Source organism: Athene cunicularia (genome assembly GCF_003259725.1).
Source record: "Athene cunicularia isolate RWA chromosome 13 unlocalized genomic scaffold, athCun1 chr13_part1, whole genome shotgun sequence".
In the NCBI taxonomy this organism is placed as follows: Eukaryota; Metazoa; Chordata; class Aves; order Strigiformes; family Strigidae; genus Athene; species Athene cunicularia.
In genome coordinates, this window is record NW_020799117.1 from 19,085,030 (window position 1) to 19,106,661 (window position 21,632).

Here is a 21,632-nt window from a genome sequence, read left to right on the forward strand (position 1 = left end):
GCGGCTAGACTTAAGAGGGCTTTTGAGCAGAGGACAGGTTTCCCTTTCTAAAACCTCTATTTCTGTTTGATTTAAAATTTTTAAACATCATTTTCTTGTGTGTTGCAAGGCTTTTTTCAGGGCTTTCAGGTCTTGATCTTAACAGGCAGTGTGAGTGACGGCAGTGGCGCAGCATGGCTCATGGCTGGCAGCAGGTTTCTCTGAAGGGACATCCTGATTACTGCCGCTGCCTACACACAAGGTGTGACTTCAGTGGCTGGTTTGAGGCAGGGGAAGCAGCAGAGTCCCCCACGTTCTTCACAAAGGGCAGGCACTGTTGTTATTGCCAGGGTTCAAAGGTATGCTTTGTCCCTGCAGGTCTCCTGAACAGATTGCCTCTTGTGCCAGATTATTTCTTGCATTTGTCTGTGTTAACAAACCCATAGAGCTCATTTTAATTTGTGACCCAGACTTGCAGCCTCCCTCTCCAGAGGCAGGATGAGCGTGGAGAGCAGTATAGCTTTTCTGTGAATTTTCCTCAGTCACTGCTAATTTCTAGCATCCCTTGGGTGAATCAGCCTCCTTCTCCTGCCTGATTCATTCAGTGCCATCATGATATGTTTGACATCACCATCATTTCCATGTTTAGTGAGTTATGTATATTTTTTAATGCTTTATGACACTCTTAAATGAAGCAGGTAGAGAAAGTAGATTTTGGAAAACCAAGAACATCTGGTCCTTGCATGTTTTGTTTGGCAACTTTGTGAAATTAATACAGTCCTAAAGTAGAGAAGAAAAATTACACATTGAACTTGTAAATTAATTAGCTCTCTCAGGTGTTTGAAAGCAAGATTAGGATTGTCATGTCAGTCTGACTGTGGATAGTTTCTCACACCTGGCATGTTTCCAGGTCATTCTGCTGGAGCACAGTGCAGCAAGAACAGGAGCAGGCTTTTCAGATTGTTTTCTTCTCACACCCAAAGAGGCTTTTTTGGTCATTTAACAGACCAATTAGTTGGTACAGCATAAACTTTGTTACCCAGCCGTATATGTAGCATTTGTTCTGCTTAGAAAAACAAAGATCTAGAGTAAATTACAGTCTTAAGGTTTGCAGAAAATTAGTGTGGGGGGCCTAGTCAGGAGGAGCATCAAAGAGTACTCTCTCCTCCTGTTCCCTGGCTAATCTGGCTCTTCCACAGCCATAACGGAAATTTTAAGGTACTGTAACAATTACGGGTAAAGTACAGAGTAAAGCTTTAAGGAAAAGAAGATAAATGCAAAACTTATCTTTAATTTTGTATTTGCATATTGTTTCTACTTCCAACTGTGTAAGATTAATCCTTTTTTGACCTTTTTTCTCAGGTTCTGGCAAGTAGCTTAGGAAACGCAGCCTCCAGTGTACTAAATGTCACCCTGTCTAAAATACTTAACACAAGCTGCACTCAAAACGCAACACCTTTTTAACATGAGCTGTTAAAGAAAGGTGAAGTTAGTTCTTGTGAATACTTGCCAAGTGGTTTTACTTGTAATAACTAACCACAATAAATGTGAAAGCAGTAATGAGTTGGATATGAGACCAACAGAATTAAAACACTTTTGTGTTTAAATATCAATTTCTTGAAAACTTAATAAATTTGCTTTGTTTGCTGTTGGGTTCATTGGATAAACATACAGGAACTAATTGTTTTGTTAAGGATGTGTTTTAAAAATCCAGAGGTCTTTTACAGGTCATTAATGCTGCACTGGCTCTGGCTGCTAAACCCCAAAGCAAGCTGGCTCAAGAAAACATGGATCTCTTCAAAGAGCAGTGGGAGAAGCAAGTCCGCGTGCTGACGGATGCTGTTGATGACATCACTTCCATTGATGACTTCCTAGCTGTATCAGGTAATCAGGGGTTCAATCTCAGAAATAATCATTCTTATAACTGAGCTTATTTCTGGGAACGGGTGGCTTCTACACGTGTTCTGGAGTCTTCTCGGGTTTTTGGAAGGGATGGTGTTGGTACACTTCACCTGGCAAGCATCGTCTTCTGCCAAGCGAGGTGTGAAAATAGAGCAGGAGATCTTGGCACAAGGAGAAGAGGTATTTTTATAGCGTGAAAACAGTGATAGTTTAGTTCAGCAGGTACTCTAGAAACCTGTCATTGCACTTAGGGCCTGTGCATGCATAAATGTATATATTTACATGTCAGTAGACAGATCAGCTTAAACATAGCGAAAGACACTTTATGTCTCAAGATTTTGAATTGCTAGCAGAACTACAGATGAATTACCATCTAGCTACTGTAGACAAACCTCACCAGTAACATTGGGGGAAATAGAATATGTTCGAGTTATGAACTAGCAAAAAAGACCATCCTTCAATTCACCTTAGATTCTTCTTATGTAAACAAAAATGAATATCAAACCATGGTCATACAAGTTAATTTAAACTGTTCATATGGACAATGTTCTGTGAATACTTTTAACCATGTCAGCTTCAGTAAAGTTTTTAAAATATTAGATCATTATAATTGATAATTCCATTTGGCAGAGTGCTTGCCAAGATAATCTGTTTTATCAGCATCATTGATAAAGACTCACCATTAGCTGCCACGACCTAGAAATAAGGGAAGCATTTTTATTTCCACATCCTCTAATTCTGCTCTAGACAGAGGACATGGTGATATAACCATATGAATTGTGTCTTCAATAGTGTTTCTAAATTGCTGCTACAAACGGAGGGTCTAATTTTCTTGGTGCAAACAGATTTGGGCATCTCAGGTGACCTAAAACCTCCAGTTTTAAAGAGAGATTTCCCAGGAAGATGTGTGGGGTCAGAAGTATTAAGTGATGAAAAACTAAGGTCCTGAATATTTACTTTTTTATAATTAAAAAAAAAAACAAAACAACAAACAAAACCTAACCATGGGGAAAAAAATCCCGAACTAGTATTCCTATGATGAGTCACCTGTATTATCATACATGTTGTACTGTGGTTCCCTGGCTTTTGAATTAAAATTTTCTTTACAATGAGTTAGCATAAACTTATTAGGCAATTGAATGTCCTACTTTTTTATATCTGTCTGCGAGCTCGTTGTTGCAGCAGTAGTTGAAATCACACAGCTGTGAGGAGCCTATTTCTGGGGAAATATATTTAGAGAGAATTGTGTGCTGAAGTTCATGGCTCCACTTGGAGTTTGCCCGCAAGTGTACAAAATGTTTTAAGAGAAAAAGGGGCTAGTCTGTTAAAATGAGGTCTGTATAAAGCTTTGTTACTGTATTTCACTTACAGGTGTGGATCAAAATGGGTCAAGCCACTGGAACTGAGTGGTCTGCATCCTTGTATAGGTCATTCGAGGAGATGGGTACTCTGCTTTTGAGGGGACAGGTTATGGTGTGGGCCCACTGCTGAGTTGCTCAGAGGAGTTTTCAAGGGCTTGGCAATACGCAGGGAGTGCTGCTTTCCTAGGGCAGTGGCAGGCTGACTCAGGAGAGAGTTCACCTCGAGTGTCTGCTTGGCACCCAAAACGATGCCATGGAAATGTTGTAGGTTGAGACTACTTCAGATGCTCAAGTGCAGTTGGCAATTGCTTGCATCTTCTGCGTTATCAAAGAGATGTTATAAAAATATTAAAGCAATAAATATTGCTTTAAATATTATTTGTTTGAACTTTGATAAATGTTTTCTATATAAATGCCACAATTCCAGTTCATCTGCTAAAAGTCAAAACATCTCTTTGGATAAAATTGTGATGGATATGATTTAATACCAGCTTCTGTTTGGGGTTATTAGGAAGTTTGTGTCAGTTTGTATCAGTTACTAACTGGGATGTAAGCAGAATTTAAAATAGTTCTTGTGAGTCTGTGTGTGTATATTTAAAAAAACCCCACGTTCCTACAACATGTTGTGCTGTCCATCATAAAGTATATGCTTCATTGTTCAGCTTATGCTACAGAGTTGTATCCATTATCCACAAGTAAAGACTTGATGAAAGAGATGTTGGGTTTAGATGATAGAATATCATAAATGTGGAGTGTTGCAGATAAGCTTGCAGGTTACAACATTTTATGAAGGGCATAGCATGAGAAGGACCCTGTTGAGTTAGGACAGTGATCTGGCCGTGTTTAATTGTCAGGGCATACAAGATGAATAGCAGAGGAGTCCTGTAGCCTAAAGATCTTTCCTTAAACGCTCCCAGCCATGAGAGGTTTGCAGCTCAAGGAGTGCCAGCATCAGAGGTGCTATCTACTGAACAGTCCTTGACAGATTTTTCTCATTTAAGCTTGTGTTAGTTGCTCTTTTGACCATTATAAACCCCTGGCATCTCCATCATCCTGTGAAAAATTCACAGCTTAACACTGCTCTGTGTGAAGAACCTCCTCGTTTTTGCAGTGTCAACTATTTGCTTCATTTGATGCCCCTAGTTGTAGTAGAGGATGGTGAAGAGGGTTTTTTCCCTACTCACTTTCTTCATGCTGTTTGTAAATGTACAGACTTCTGTCATACACATTGTTGTCTCTTTCGTCTCTTTCTTGACTGCAGAGTTTTTGCCTGTTTCATTATTCCTCATTTCAAAGCTTTTCTGTACCTTCTGTAATTCTTATCCCTCTTGTCAGTGCCTTCCCTAAGCACTCTGGATATGTTTGTGTGCCCACTATTTCTGTTCTTCAGAGCAGTTACTGATAGTGCCATATAATTGTCAAATTCAGCGTTCTGAATTTACCTGGATCTCTTTTGAAACCCTCTAAAAACCCCATTCCATTTGCTGCCTTCTGTTCCTCTGCTGCTGACAGGGGTTTATGCAAGAGTCTGCCCATCACAGCAGAGCTATTTTGTCTTAAGAGCCTCCAGATGAATATTGCCTGGGCCTGATGATTGTCCTTCTTCATTACAAGATGAATCCTGTATTTACAAGTGTATGAACACTCAAGTACTTGTTTCATAACCATGTCTACTGACACTACTGCTTGACCTGGTTCCTCCAGTGTCCCTTGTCAAGAGAAGGTCCAGCACAGAAAATGTTCTGAGATCTGCTGTAGGGGACACAGCAGAGAAGCAGAGTTATATTTATGCATCTGTGGCTTTATCTCCAGACTGTTGCTTTTAGGTCTCGATCTCCTGTAGCCTGCAGACTTCTTGGGATATTTGGAAAAGCATTTCTTAATCCCTTTAATGGGGAGGTAGGTGGAGGTGGAAGGTGTTTAGCAGGGGTGGATTGAGGATTGACAGTTGTAGGGGACTTATAGTTCTGTTAGCTTTTCACAGTTCTATGTATTTCCTTGTTTGCTCTAAAAATCATTTTTATTGGAAGAATGTCTTTCCTCTTACCTTGTTGCCAAACCACACCATTTTTTCCTTAGAGTTATTTTGATAGGACAAGATCCCTTTGCCATTGCCTGTGTTACATTCTATGTTATATTATATTGCTGTGAGATTTTTCTCCTGCTCAGCAACAGGCAGGCTGTTAGCTTTGATGCAGGACGGCGTTGACACGTCCCTGAAGGTGCTGGCAGTGAACCTGTACATCAGCATTTCCTGGGCTCTGCCACCCCAGCCTCAGCAGATGGCATTTTGTGCCAGACACTTGTGGTCCATATGCCTGTAGGACAGGTGTATATACAAGCCCACAGAAGAGTGTCAATTCTTATTTGTTACCATCCAACTGGAGAGTATAACCAGAGTGGAAGCACCTGACAGTCCTATACTACCCCAGGGCCCCTTGCAGCCTGCCCTGTGTTGGGGTTACCCTTCCCCAGAAGTGTCTTTCTGGCCACTTCACATCTGCAAAAGACATTATATGATCAGCAGGCATTTAAATATTCATCTTCATTTTGTCCATGCCTTTTATTAAAGTTCATATAATCCAAAGAGGCTTTTAAATGGTCTGTGGCTTAATTTATTCGTTAAGGAATTCAAGCAATAAGCAGTCTGGTTTGGCCTGACGCCGATGCTTTTTCTTTTTACTGTTGCAACTTGCAGGAATGTCTGTCTCTTGTTTTAAATACCGAAACTCTGTGTGCTCCTTGCTGCAGCTCTTGTACCTTGGCTGCCTGCTCACTGACTTGTCAAATCACTAATGAACCTGCACTTCTCTCTCTTAGGGCCACATTCTGCCCTCAGCTGAACTTGTTCAGGCTGAGTTGCTTCAGAGGTATTTCACAAGTGTATTTTTTGTCCAGATTGCTTACAGAAGTCTCACAATATTGCACCTGGCTCTGTTAATTTTATGTAAATTAAGCATAACACTTCCAGCAGCAATCCTTTCAGCCAGTTTATACAAATCCTCCATCAGTCAACTCTATGTGCTTCTCGTCTCTAAAAACTCTTGCAAAATGGCTCTTTTACTACCTGCGTAGGGAATAAAAGCCACTCCAGTGGCACAGATTGGCAGTGTAGCAAGATTAAGTCAATGGTAAGTAACGCTGGAAGCTATTTTAAGTGACAGAGCAGAAATGTTTCCAAGTTGGTTTCTTACCAAGCAGCCCAAATGCTGATGTTGGATGGCAATATCAGAGTGTTGGTACTGATATACTAAAGAGGTCTCTAATGGAGTTTGGGAGACCTTTTGGGTAGGCTTCCCCTAATGAGGATCCCAACCTCTCTAGGCATCTTCAGAAATCTCTTATGGGATTTTACTCATTTGGGGCTTCTTGAACTAGATAAATGGGAGAAAAAATCTGTATAAAAAAGAAAATGTCTATTCTGAAAGTAAATTACAAATAAGAGGTCTTGGCTTTATTTTTTGTTTTCTTAAGAGGCAATGAATACTCTGTCACTGGAACGCTTTCTGCATAAATCACTGCATATGTTACGTGTCTTAAATTTGAATGGAGGACTAACAGTTTAATATTCTCTGATGACATGTGTGTGGTTGTAGGAAAACACTATGTAGGAAGCTAGAAACGTGCAACAAATGCCCCTGTCTTATTAGAGTGTTGAGTGGATTAGGTGTGGCGCTGGGGAGGGTGCCTCATCACCCCACACATGGAATGACAGGGGAGTGGTTTGCAAATATTTGGAATAAGGGTTTAGGCAATATGGAGGAGGGAATATGGAAAGAAACATGTTAAGGGAGAATTCAGATGAACTCAGCTTTTCCATTGGTAAAATTGAGTACAAACGGGCCAAGAAGTGTGGATGCCAGTAGGTGAATGGACTGATGGGGTTTCTTACACCTAGTTCGGAAGGACAGCCGTTTGCTGGTTGTAGCAAGCTTAAAAATTAATGCTTTACAGCACCTCATTGGTGGCTTTATAGAGCAGGTCACAATCTGAGAAATTGCAATGCTGATGACTGCAACAGAAAAGAAGATATTACCATGTAAATCCTCCTTCTTTTACCACCAGAGAATCATATTTTAGAAGATGTAAACAAATGTGTCATTGCTCTCCAAGAAAAAGATGTTGATGGTTTAGACCGCACAGCTGGTGCAATTCGAGGACGTGCTGCTCGAGTCATTCATGTTGTCACTTCTGAAATGGATAACTACGAACCTGGAGTCTACACTGAGAAGGTGTTGGAAGCAACGAAGTTACTGTCCAACACAGGTAAGAGTCAGTTACTCCCAAGATCCCTAAACTCATATTGCTTACAACTGCATGGGCAACCTGGTACTAATGTACCTGTGAAATCTATTAAAGACTCCATTTATATACTATAATGAAAATTAGTGGGAGTTATTTGCAGAGCTGTTACAGAATGAGAAATGTAATTTTGCTGTGTTGACTGGTGTAAAACTCAGCGGTGTACAAGGTCTCCCTGTGCTCGCTGTCATTGACTGAGCTGTAAAAGCTAAACCACTGGGGAGTGAGTCTCAAACACTGAGTCAGGGCTTGAAAGTTATGCTGATTGTCTTGCAGTATTGTACCAGGCTCTGCAAGTGTTCAGGATCCAGAAAGAAAATTTCTGCCACATTGGCCTGGTAAAGTAAATTTTGGGTAATAATTTCTGGTAAATTTTGTAAGATATAACTGTTAAAGAAATGTGGTAGTCCCCCACACCTAAATGGTAAATTAGGGTGTTTCCTGTGAACTAGATGGTAACATCCATATAGGGTAAGGAATAATTTTGGTTGCTTCAATGAGTGCTGCACCAACTATTAATTGTTGATTTTGCTTTAATTACTTTGTTGAAGAATCGAAGGTGACACTGAAGAAAGGAACAGACTGTAAATAAATGGTTCTGTGATGTTCTTCCTGGGGTTCAGTGAGTCACTGAAGTACAGCAGTGCAACCTGCCCTCTTCCAGTGCCTTGTTAAACTTGAGCTTCGTGGTGGTAATATTTTTTTCCCCAACAAATGATGTACATCTGCAAGGAACATTAAACAAATGCTTAATATTTTATCCCATAGTTTCTAATGGCTTCCCAGGTGTTTTCCTCTTGTCCACTAAGAGGGTGCGATAAACTTTTCACTAAGGGGGAAAAAAACAAATAGCATCAGAGTAAATAGAAATTGAAGTGGACTGAGACTTGAGCTGCAGTATTGACATTCTGTAACAAATGTTTTGATTTAAATGGAACCACTGCACAACTTCCAGTGATAGTTAACAAGGAGGCACGCACACCTCTGTAGTGGAAAGTGGCATTGGGGTGGGCACTGACTGTTACTTTGTGTTCTTAATTCAGTTATGCCGCGGTTTACTGAGCAAGTAGAAGCTGCTGTGGAAGCACTGAGTTCAGACCCTGCTCAGCCAATGGATGAAAATGAATTTATCGATGCTTCACGACTGGTGTACGATGGAATACGAGATATCAGGAAAGCTGTACTGATGATCCGGGTGAGCATAACTTACTTAAACAGCTTTCTCTTCTTCTGCTCACTTTTCTCTACCTTTGAACTGACAAGCAGCAGTTTTACTGAGAGCAGACAGCATATGGTTTTCATGTAGCTCATATTAACATTCTAGTCTTAAAAATCGCTAATCACCGTGGAGTACTTCAGAAGTACATTTTCATTCAATTTCATTAAACAGATCTGAGCATCCATGATAGCCAGAGTTGTGATGCTAAATAAATACCCTCCATGCATCTTTTGTAATATTGTGTTAATGCCTTGCTTGATAATGTGCTAAAATCGGTGATCTTTGATTTAACAACAGCAAGATTCATAACTATAGATGCTCTTTGACAGTTTGAGAGCTTAGAAGTAAAACCTGATGGCTCTTTAGTAAGTAGATCTTGAGAATTAATGCTAGTTTGTGAAAAACAGGTTTAGATGAGTTAGTCTGTAGTTCCTAGAGCATGTAACTCATCAGTTGGCTAACCTTGGTAAACAGGGACCGGTTCATAGAGGCTTTGTCTCTTCTGTGCTTGTGTGTCTCAGCTGCAGTGAGTGTGAGTTGGAAGTGCTAATTTCTGGTAGGTCAGGCAGTGTTAGACTGGTAGGAGTTGGGTGGGGAAGGTACAGAACAGCTCCTGCAGTTGACTGAAGGGATGCAGGAGCAAAAATTCTGTTGGTGCTGACCTATGGGTGTGTTTCTTGAATCTTAGCATGGTGAAAATAGCCAGGAGCCAGACACACCAAAAACAAATGTAGGGGGTTTATTCCCTTTTTTCCTTTTTTTTTCCTTGTGCTCCTCTCACTTAAATGCATTGCAGAGAAGCTGTCTTCATCTTTCAAAATGGTAACCGTGGCAGATGTATGTTGGTGATAAGTACACTAAGGATGTACAGCCCCAGAATATATGTGATTATAGTAACCATTGCAATATTATCTTCCACGTTTGCTGCTTAAAGCAAAGAATCAGATAGAAAATCAGAAGAAAAGTTGACAACTGCATATGTGCTCTCCATATACTTATTTTCAAATTTAAGCTTGGAATTTAGAGACAAGCAGGGTTAGATGAAGATACCAATGCTCTCCTGCTATGCAGACAAACTAATTTGATTCACCCCCTGCTGAAGTCCTTGTTACTCAAGACATGAAGGCATGGCTGCCAATTCCATGTCGTCTGTAATTAACCGAGCTGGTGATGCCAGGAATCCCAGTGTTTCCCCTTGCGCCGCACCTCTGATGTCAGGGTGCCACGGCTCTGTTGCAGCTGCCAGTAGCTAATGGCAGCTCACTGGTGACACATCACTGACCTCTACAGAAATTAAAATGTTAGTATTTGTTGTCCAAAGGGCTGTAAGGTGTAGAACATATTTAGGATAAGAGAGCCATCCAAATGGGGATAGCAAGCCACCATTTCTCCAGGGCTTTGTCTTAAAACTGGACCACAGGAGTAACCATGGTCAGAGGAGAATGCTGTAAAGCTCAGCTGGGGTAAACGAGCTTATTCTCTTGAAACTTTGTCTGGTGGCACTTGTTCTTTACAAGAACCAGAAGGAAAAGTCACTCAAACACCTAATTTTTGTGTTTATGCACTGTATTTTCAAAACTAAAATCGTACTGTATTTGTAGGTTATTGAAGTAAAGCTCTCTCCTCCCTGATCCCCAGTCAATCTCTTATCACCCCTAGAGGAGTTTTTGCTCTTGATGACAGGTGGAAAGGCAGATTTACACTTTGTATACCCCAGGTTGTTTGGGCTTTGGGATGGATGGGCAGAGAGGGGGCTTGGGAATTATGAACAGTTTCTAAAGATGCAGCAGAACAGTTTCCTTTTTTTTTTTTTTTTTTAAAAAAAAAAAAAAAAATACACTGAACTACTTCTCAATATATGTCCTTATGCTGATTTTGTGAATATGCTCTGTTCTTCTAGGCATGGAGAGGAGATGGTGGCTGAAATACCCTAGGTCTTGATTGTCAGCATAATCACCTTTGATTTTTGGCAACTATTTTGCATATCCATCTTTATTTTAAGTGTATTACAAGATGTCTGTATTGGAAAAGTTTGTAAAATCCAAATCATAGGAAAGAAAGCTGAAGAACAAGGACTTTATTTATATCTTATGTGTTAATCACAATTTATTACATTTATCAGTGAAGTCCTTTGTTGATCCAGCTCTGCAGAATTGTTATGAAGTGCCACTCTAAGCAAAGATGTAGTATTTTGACAAACATACGTTTAAACTTGATAAGCTTTATAAAAAGTTTTCCAGCTATAGACTGGCAGTAGCAAAAATAAATCCTAGGCAAGCAGGAACTAGGTCAGATGTGTTTAGCCTACAGCATAAAAGCTGGCCCTTACTAGCTAAAATTTTTCAGCTTCTCCTGGGGGATAAGAATAAATTTCGGTATATTTTATCTGTCGTTAATTTAGTCAATGCTTTGATTCATAATTGTGCTAAAGACAACGTCTGTGGTTTTGAACCAGGCCGTAAAGCTGTGTGTAATTTTAGCTTCAGAATCTCATGTGAAGCTTTTACATTTAAGCAAGTTGCAAAAATACTGTTCGTTTTGCGGAAACTTTTTTTCTGTGTTTGAAATCCTGAGTGCATTAGTGTCCTGACAAATCTCAGATGTTTAGTTACTGGTATGTAATTTTGGGGATCCGTGTGGTGTTTAACATGGGCAGCCAGGCATATGTAATCACACATGGTCGCAAGTTGGATACAGTCCCTGTATTTACCTTTTTGTTGAAAACATTGGATAATATTTACCTTCACTGATTTCCATTCTCTCTGCTTGAAAAATAATATTCTTGTTGATTTTTTTAGAGCCATGAAATCTGTTGTTTGGCTCTGACAATTATTCTTTCCTCAGACTCCCGAAGAGTTGGATGATTCTGACTTTGAGACTGAGGATTTTGATGTCCGAAGCAGAACAAGTATTCAAACTGAAGATGATCAGCTCATTGCTGGACAAAGTGCGAGGGTAAGGAAGAAATCTGAGCATTATAAAACTGTGACCTACCTTCAAGAAACAGTTCAACTTGCTTTGAAAATCCAGGTTAAATTTTTTGGGGGTGGTGGTGAAAATGTTGGATCCTTTGTTTCCAGTTTTCTGAAAAGGAGGTTAAGTGAAATGCAGCATGTGTTGGTCTGATGGATGTGAGAAATGTCTGTGTTTTATTTTGGCTGTTCTGAAAGTTCAAAATCCTTTTAATGCCAATGAACTACTTTATACTTTCACATCGCAGACATTGTAGGCACTGCCATTTAGCTAGGTGAGCTTCTGCAGGGAGATGCAGGGTGAATCATTCCATTGTACTAACATTATTTTCAACAGGCAAACACTTAAGTTTGCGGGCAAGAAGTTTTTACAAAATGTCTTCGCGCACATGTTGGTGTGTGTGTTTGGCCACTGAGCATTTATCAAGACAATGTTGAGAGGAGCTCAAATATGAAATCATTTAAACTAACTGCATTTCCTGTGACTGTTAAAAATGAAAGCATTGATAGGTAATAAATAATCATTAATAGGTGAAAACTTAAAATCAGTACATTGAAGGAAAACCAGGCCTTACCTGTTGTTTTTATTTGACGTGTCCCCTTCTGGATCGATAACAATTTACGTTCTTGGGAAAGTGCCATGGAAGATTTTTTTTGTGAAGGCTCTTCTAGCCTGAAACCAGGCAAGAATTATCTAGGCCTTATTTATCAAACTTCTGCCACATTGACTTTGGAATTATACTGACTGAGAGTATTTTTTATGCTCTCCTTCCTTGCACAAGCTCTCTCTATTCCTGTATGTCTCTTCCCCCATTTTATTTAAATGCAGACACTTCTAATTTACCTTTTACCACAACTGCTGCCAGAGACTTTCTTGTACTGAAGACTTCTTTTCACCTGCTCCTGGAGGCATGAATGCTCCTAGCATTTATGAAGGCAAGGGCATTGAGTATCATACAGGCTGTAAACCTAGTCTAATAGATTTTATTCAGAAGTAAGCACATACTACTTATTTTCACTTACCCTTTCCTCAGTATGCATGTTTCAAAATAGTACATCTAGCTTTTTACAGGAAAGAAACTCATAATATTTCTTCTGTGTATTGCAATACTGAAAGATACCCAAGTGAATCTTCCTTTTAAAACTTACATTTCATAGAAAAAACAAGTCTGTGTCATCGTTTCCCTCCCCCCTGCCCCCTCTTCATGCAGTTTTTCTTTGAGGGGTAGTAATATGTGGCAAACTTGTTTGGATTCTAACGGTTTTTATCATGCAAATACCAGTGTTTCATGTGTCAACTTGTCTTTCTGGACGCTCTTTCTTAAGAAAGAGCATAAACTTTAATTCAAAATGGAAGGAAATGGTTCTGTAAAGCCTCTAGGTAGAGGATTGCTATTAAAGTTTTATCCCCCATCTCCATGACTTTAATTAGTTATCAGTGAAATGTTCCAAAAAGTCTTCTACAAGTGGCAGCATAAGGCAATGTGAGAAAAACTCTCTCTTTTAGGCTATCATGGCTCAGCTCCCTCAAGAGCAAAAAGCTAAGATTGCCGAGCAAGTTGCAAGCTTCCAGGAAGAAAAGAGTAAATTGGATGCTGAAGTATCAAAATGGGATGACAGCGGTAATGATATAATTGTTCTGGCAAAACAAATGTGTATGATTATGATGGAAATGACAGACTTTACCAGGTAAGTCTTTTTAATTTTTGCGCACAACACCTTCTCTCAGAACTGGCTGGGGTGCTGATCTTTCAATGAAATATTTTGCAAGAACCACTAAGATTCTTACTTCTTATAATTTGCTTTAAATGTTACCCTGTTACAGCCTGTGTATTAACTTGAGAGATGCATTACTATGCAGTGAGTGAGTGGTGACAACTGTTTAAATTGATCTGTAGAAACACAGCAGTTACTGCTTATCTGTCTGTCTTAAGGGTGATTCTCATCCCAAGGAACATATATTTATATATACACACACTTGCTCAGTTCTTTACAACGTTAAATTCTATGGGCTTCTCAATATCGCTATACTGCAGAAATAGTTCCTTGTATGGTTATTTGCAAAAGAAAGAGGCTTTTTGATGCCTTTTGAAATTCATTTACCAGATTTTTTTTTAAACTTGATGTTGCATTCCATGAGAATTGCAAATCTGTCTTCTAAAATGTTATCTCTTATCATCATTAGGTTGTTTGAAACAGTAAAGTTTGTTTTTATTCCTAGATTTAATGTAAATATGGGAAGGGGCTAGAAGAGAAACAGTCTCAAAAATGAAGGTGATATAATAGTTACACCTGCCTATTTCTGTGCAATTTTATTCATGCTGTTTGGTTAGGGAATCACTTCCAGTACTGTATGGAACAGAATGAGAAAAGCAATATATAGTTCACTCTTCCAGTTTTCTGATGCTAGAAGGTAGACTCTGTTCTCGTTTGCAGAGGTAAAGGTCCATTGAAAAATACATCAGATGTGATTAGTGCAGCCAAGAAGATTGCAGAGGCTGGGTCAAGGATGGACAAGCTGGGACGGACTATTGCTGACCATGTAAGTCAAAATTCATTTTCATAAGCCTCCAGCACAAATGAGCAATAGGAGATCTTTTAGTAATGCTGACATGATAAACAGAGAAAATGTGTTTAGTTTTGAGGGTTTGGGGGTTTTTTAACTGATTTTCCAGGTTTACTGCTGGAATTTTCTAGCCTTTTCTAGCTGCTCTCCTGCCACCCTAAGAAGTGTAAGCAGCTAAATATGCCCAACAGTAACACTAGCAGCTCCTTGGCTTAAATCAAGCACCCACCATTTTAAGGTAGCAATATGCCAACACTGCTTCATGTCACATAGTATCTAGGCCAGTTTCTCTAACTGAACAGGACTGACACTGAATTCATGTCACTTCTGTCATGCTCAGAATATGCCCTATACTTTCCAAAGCAATGACAAGACTGTGTAGGCAACACCATAATTATTGCACAACGTGGCCTATTGCACAACCTTTATTGTTATTTTTGAGTCAGCTTTTTAATATTAACAATTTTCAAATGCCCTGAAGACTGAGTGGTGGGATTGTCAGAACTCTTCCAGGTTTGGGTTGGTTTTTTTTTTGCTGTTTGGTCAGAGTTGATAGAGACTTCCAGCAGGGCACAAAGTGTTCCAAGCTTTGCTACGCTGTCCCAGGCTGTTGTGCATGTTGCTGTGCTCTATGTACAGAAGTATTTGAAAAGAATTCTCGTGGAATTGAACGAGTATGGCCAGCTCAGGTGTTTTTTATGCAATTCATCTGCCTGTCCTGAGCCACTTCAGAAACTGGGTTGGGCCAAACAAAAGTTCCTTTGGTCTTGGTCCACACCCAAATTGCAGAGAAACATCAGCATTAGTAATAATATTCTGCCTTCAAGAGAGACCCTGAAACACAGGTAAGTTAAGTCTGAGATCATGGACTAAGCTCTGTTTTGCACAGCTGTCATTTGCTTTTCAATCCTTCTCTGAATGTAGATTCATAATGCAAGGTTTTAAATAAAACCATGTCACTTTGGAAGTAGATCTTTGTAATGCAGATCTCTCTTTAAATTTTGCATCCAAAGGATGTTGTCTTCACCCTAATTTATTAATGATGCAGTGAGAAATGTTCAATGGGGAGATAAAGTTGAAAACTGTTTTTTAAAATGGGTCTCCTTGCTTATAGCATTTTGACAACCAATGTGCTGCTGCTGTAGGTAAATGGAGCAGTTTGTGTTTAGATCTCAGGGGATCTTGGGCTGAAGGTTTACAATGCCTTTTCATTTTCTTTTTTTTTTTTTTTTTTAATTCATGTGTTTTATGGAAAGTTGGTATGTGGTTTTCTGCACCAAACCATTTCAAAATACAGAAGAAAACTACATGTCTCCTTTTAGTAGAATTAAGGTCCTTAAAAATGCAAAAGATTTAAGTGCATGTTTGAAGATAAATATGAATAGGACTGTACAGTTAGTCATTTTGACAAGAATATAGCTTTTTTTCTGGCTCCATACTCTACTAATACTTTCAGCTTGCATATTTCATTAGATATGCTTACGTACTCTTCAGAAACTTGTTAATGTAGAACTATCTGACAGTTACAGAGGATGTACAATGCAGCCATTTCAGCGGAGCACTAATGCTTTCCTATGCCTAATACGGGCTTTTAACAAATGGATGGGGTTTTATGTCCTGTTTGCCATGTGACACGGGTGAATCATGACCCCTCGTGTTAGTGTGTCAGGAACTCCTAACTCCTGCTGTCAGGCAGTTTTACAGCACATTTCCTTTGAAACCATAAAAGCTATTATCCAAGGTATTTCACGTCTGTTGAAAAGTGTCTAGCCATCAGCCGGCAGATTTTCCCAAAGGTATTCCATCTTTCACTCAAAGCAGCAGTCTGCTTGTTTTGAATGGGGGAATATGAAGTGGTTATGAGTACAACACAAATGAAAATGATTTGCAGCAAGACAATGATTCTCTGTATTTTTTTTTCAACACCGAAATGCTTACAAAGCAAAAGAAAAAATCCGTTGCTTTTTTTTCTTTGATAGTGGTGGGAGGTTGAGGTTACATCAGTATCTGTTCATTAAATTGAAAGGAGCTGGAGGCAAGTGTAGGGATTGCTCTGCTATCCAGTAAAACGCTCCAGCAGCCTCTTGCTGTTGAGGCTGGTCTGGGGATGTGCTCCAGGCACAAGCTGATGGCTGTCCTGGGACACACACTGCCATGTGCCCGTCCTGCCACGGCAACTGCTTCCCTAAATGCCTGCTTTCAGCTTCTCTAACCAAACAGCGCTGAGGCCAGCTGTTACATGGGGCTGGCAGGGACATTTTATTGTGAATTTTTGTCACAGCAGTGTTCATACCCTAAACAGGAGATACAGTGAGAGGAAGAAAAGTCTCTGTGGTTGCTTGCTTACACCTACCAGACACTTGGGGATGGGGATCGTGTGCTTGTCTTAATCAGCACACACCGCAGGAGAGCTCTTCTGTCTTTCCCTGCTCCTTTTCTTTGCAAAAACAGAGAAAAAAGGTGATTCTGCTTCCCTGCAGGTTCAGCTGAGGTGGTAAGAAGCAGATGTGCGTCTGTGCTTGCTCTGTCCGGGATGGACCCTGGATTTGATTTGGAGCAGCCAGCTTAGCTTTTGCCAACAACCACTGCTCAGTCCGTGGCACATCTCATTTTGGGGGCTTTGAGGAGGTGGGGGTGTCCCCCAACATACATTGGTTTCTAGCTGCATTGTAGATATCTGCTGTAGCGGTGATGTGGAAATGCTCCCAAGCTCACTTTGCAGACAGATTTCTTTTGTGTCTATGGCTGTTGTAGGTTAGTACAATAATGTAATCTTTCCTAATCAGTGTTGAAATTGTTGTCTTTTGGGTTTTTTGGTTGTTATCTTTGTGTTCCTGCATAGGAAAGGGCAGGACTCATACAGGCATTCACAGTGCCTTTTGTTGATACTCTTTTTTATCTCATGTTACATCTCTATTTAAACATCATCTGTCTTTGAACTGAATTCTCTATTCTGCTCATAGAAATAGCACACAGAGTATGGGATGTGGATTTTCAGCTCATGTCATATTGATATATACAACTGAATAATATTTCCTGTTCCACTGCTTCCCCCAGTAATGTTTTGCTGCCTTCTTCAGCCATTGGTAAACATGCAGCAGCCTCTTTCCTTGAGAGTGTCTTTCCTTAAACGGTTTCCATAAACTCACAACCCATAAAGTACCTTGAATTTTTTAGCAGTCCTTCTGACGTGCCGTATTGTGCGTTTGTCAACATTCAATTCAATCTGCCGCTGTGCTGCTCGTTCGCTTTGTTAGATGAGCTGTTTGGGAGATGGAGAGCATTTTCCAAAATGGTAATTTCAGCTTTTCATTAGCTCTTTGGCCGATGCTATTTGTGGACTTTCTCTGAAACATCTTGTACTGCTGACTAATATTGATTAGCTTAAAAAATTAACCTGCAAGCTTTGCTGCTTCGTTATTCACGGGTTTCACTTCACTGATGGAAGCAATGTGCCTGCGTAAGAGTTGCAGATATTTCGGGTGCTTCATTACCTTCCTTGTGGCTAAGAAGGTGATCTCTGTTGCTTTGTGGTCACACTGGGTCAGATGCCCATAAAGCCATCCAGATCTCCATAGTCTGTGTTACACAGTCTGTTGTGCTTGTCCCAGTTTGCCAAAAATCCCGTTGTAGTGTATTGTGTGTGCGTGCGTGCGCTGCCTTAGATCCCAGCTCAGCAGCCTGCCCAACAGCGGCACTCTGCCTGCCACACACCAGGCAGCTGGTTTATACCAGCTTGGCTTAGAGAACCCACTTGTTCTGGTCCTGAAAAAACAAACGTATTTATTAGCTACACTCACCTTCTGGTCAGAGTTCGTTACGGCAGATCAGTTACTGTTGTGGGAAGCAAATGCTCCATGTGAATGTGACCCCCTGTTTGCACGCCACTGCTTGGGATCTGTTCTGGTGCCTTTTTTATACAGGGAAACTTCGGCTCCTGCTTTCACCTTGTAGCTAAGGAGAGAAGGTCTATAATGAGAATTAGAGCTCAGACCCTACTGCTGGCACCCGAGTAGATTTTTACCTTCCTCTGAAAGGAGAAGAGAGGCTGTGTGGGCATAAGCAATAAACCTGAGCTTGAGTGAAGCACCAAGTAGTAAATCGGTGCCACAGTTCAGATTGGTTTTCCAATCATGCCATGTGCATTATGAATCTTCATTTGATGGTCTGTTATGCAGGATCAGAGAACTAGATGAAATGGGATTTTGCTGTGAACTTGGGTGTGTGGAGAAAAGCTGTCACAGGCAGTGCAGGTCTCTGAATCTCAGGGTCTGGTCAGTGGGGAGATCAAGCACGTGCAGTGTGAAGAGAAGCAAGTGCTGCGTGGAGCAGGACTCTCCTCGTTGTCACGTCTAACACCGGTAAATCACTGCGGCTGCTCGTGGTTTCTGTGGAGGTTTTGGTGCTTGTCTGGAGGCAGCGGTGCCTGCCTCCGGGCTGAGCGGCTGGTTGGGCAGACCTGCAGCTGCCAGGCTGCCTGGAGGGGAGCAGTGGAGTGCAGTTGCCCTGCTTGCCATCACCCTAAGCTGTGGGGTTAGGGAAAAGTATTCGGGTTCTGTATGTGAGTGCGTGTGTATGTATATGGGGTGCTGGAAAGTCTGCATGTGGTGACACGGAATTGTGTGCCAAGGGCCTGTCTGCTGGAGATTTCCAGGTTTCTGGATGGGGTGCAACTGTCTAGGAAGGCTGGCGATCAGTGCAGGGCCTGCCTTTGCTCCTGTCCCTGGTTAATGACGGTTGAATTCCTGATCTGCTGGTGAGGTGCTAGGGCTGAAATAATGCTGGGTACAACGTTGCCTGTCTTAGAGCAGAAAAAAGTAAGAATCATTGTGAGTCTGATACTGGTTCTGTCCAGGAGACCCCTTAATGCATGGTGGGAAGACGAGAAGATGATGTGCAAAGTGGCCATTTCAGAGGAGGGAATAAGATGGGAGCTTGCAGTGCAGTGCAACTAGTCAGGCTTGCTCTAGGGTTTAGATCAGGGTTTAAGCAACAGTGTGTTTGACACAATGCAATGTAAAGCACGTGGGCATTGAAGCTATAGGTGTTCTGTGCATGCTTGTAACACCCAGCCCTAAGCTTCCTGCTTTGGTCAGCACCGTGTCCTCACCTACAGGCCCCAGAACATGACCTCTTGGACCGTAATGTCCCCTGCATCCCTATAGCAATACCTTCTGGCATGACAAATATACCCAGACTGGTTTAAAATCTGTTGCCTCGGGCACTGCTTGCAGCTCTGCCAGCGACGTTTGGAGGTTGGCGCCTGCCCGTGTATTGCCAGCTCGCGGGTGCTCGGTGCCCCACGTGGGGCTGTGGCAGCTGAGGGTGCCCCACTGATGCTGCATGTGCAGGGCAGGAGCGTGCTACACATGCCCTTGGGCTTATTCAGCAGCAGCACGAGAGTCTGGTGGGCAAAGGGTTTGTGGAGTTCAGTGTGTGCCAGCTGCCTTACTCACTAGTCTCCACGCAGCCAGAGCATGCCGGTAGAGCTGAGGTAGCCCGTTACTCTTTGGAGAAGCGATGCTGGCCACCACGCTCGCTGCCCTTTGTAAAGACACTGCAGGACTTGTATGGGTAGTAAAAGGCTTCCCGTAGCCTTTTTGTCTTATGCTTGCAGATCCCATTTTGGACTGTGGCTGCCCCTCAGCAGGGCGCCTCTTGTTTTGAAATCCAGCGTGAGACTGGCTCATTAATAATCTCGCTGCTTGGCTCTGCAAAGCAAGGGATGGCCCTTCCTTTCTGTCTGAGAAAACAGCTTTCTGAACTGCTCTGCAGTCTCCAAGACCTACATAGTGTTTCAATTGCAAAGCTGAAAAAGTTACTTTTATCTTATGGATGAGTGCTTCAGCAAGCACTTTAAAAATTTTATTTCATGCTTGGTGAGGAATCTAGTTTCCACACTGCTTAAGAAATGGGAGCAGAAGTCAAGAAAATATCTACTTTGCTGGATATAATGGAGTAACTGTCAAGGTTTATCATTTCCTAGTTTAAAATACTGAAGATTGAGAATTGAGGCAGGATTTGGTAACATCTGCTAGTTGCAACTTGAGGTCTTGGGTGTCAAATCATTGCTGCTGTGTCCTGCACAGTGTACAGAAAGTTTATTTTATAGCTAACAAACCTGCTCTGGATAGGTTAGGTTGCTTCCCTCCTCCTCCTCACAGGGAGCTCAAGGCAGCTGAAAGGAGCCCCAGTGCTTTTGTACAGGGGCTGCCCCTGTGTTCCCATGGTCCATGTTTATTGCTTCTGGTTGTTTATATGTATTTAGTGATGACCATGTATTGCTCAGTTGTCTTTTGAAAACCAAAGCTCAGCATAAAGGGGAATGATCTCTGGAGCACATTCACTATTCTGAACGGAGCTGTCTGGTTTCTCCCTAAATGATTTCTGGTTTTGTGATGGCAAAGTAAAATTCACCTCTTTTTTTTTTTTTTTTTTTTTTTTTTTTTTTTTTTTCCTCCCAGTGCCCTGATTCTGCGTGCAAGCAGGACCTCCTCGCCTACCTGCAGCGCATCGCCCTGTATTGCCATCAGCTGAATATCTGTAGCAAAGTGAAGGCTGAAGTGCAAAACCTCGGAGGGGAGCTGGTCGTGTCTGGGGTATGTATGAACTATGACATCTCCAGTTCATGAGTTGTTCTTCCAGGGGGTAACAGTTACTCCAAGCTAAGCTTTTATGCTAAACTTCATAGAAGAGACACAAGAGATTTTGGAGCATTCAGTCAGTTTTAATGTATGCAAGGTTTATTATACTGCCTGCACTGCCTTGTTGTTCCTGGAGGAAACGCTTATTGTTTGAAAGGGGAGAAATTACAGACTTCACTTTTCCTTACTCAATAGACTGTGTAGACAGATTCACTTTACCTTTGTGTAATCTACAGTTTTTCCAGACTGTTTTTCACTTAGTGAGGTTAAATCGCTTTAATCAACATAGCTAAACCTACCCCATGTTTCTGCACAGCCTTGGAACATGCTGGGGTCCTGCAATGCTCCTCAGATGTTAATATTTCAAAATAGCTGTGCCCTGGAGAGAGCAGGGATTTTTAGTGGCTGCTCTGTTTTATGACAGCTGAAAGCTGCCGTAGGCCAGCCTGCTTCCTTATGCTAGCCATTACTTAGTAAATAATTTTTTCACTGTAGTTCATGAAATGCTTCCTCCTAAGAGGAATCTGTATGACAGATATTTGGGGGGAGGGAAGTGGAGATAGCCTCTTAATTTCTTCTGGCATATTCTTCTTTGCCCCGGATGGGTATGCTGGATCACTGGTGCTTTTGCCCATCCATGTCGTAACTTGAGGTGGGAGGTTTGAAGAAAGGACAGGAATGGCTGAT

At 41.3% G+C, this 21,632-nt stretch overlaps 1 protein-coding gene across 2 annotated transcripts in view; it reads left to right on the forward strand.

The window, feature by feature from the left end:
• CTNNA1 (catenin alpha 1) overlaps window positions 1–21,632 on the forward strand; it is a 100,691-nt gene that overhangs the window by 76,743 nt on the left and 2,316 nt on the right. For both annotated transcript variants that reach the window (XM_026857948.1, XM_026857949.1), the window contains 7 exons: window positions 1,707–1,863; window positions 7,308–7,508; window positions 8,588–8,739; window positions 11,608–11,718; window positions 13,243–13,424; window positions 14,172–14,277; window positions 20,766–20,900. In XM_026857948.1, coding sequence (XP_026713749.1) covers window positions 1,707–1,863; window positions 7,308–7,508; window positions 8,588–8,739; window positions 11,608–11,718; window positions 13,243–13,424; window positions 14,172–14,277; window positions 20,766–20,900 — 1,044 coding nt within the window. The remainder of the gene's footprint in view (window positions 1–1,706; window positions 1,864–7,307; window positions 7,509–8,587; window positions 8,740–11,607; window positions 11,719–13,242; window positions 13,425–14,171; window positions 14,278–20,765; window positions 20,901–21,632) is intronic.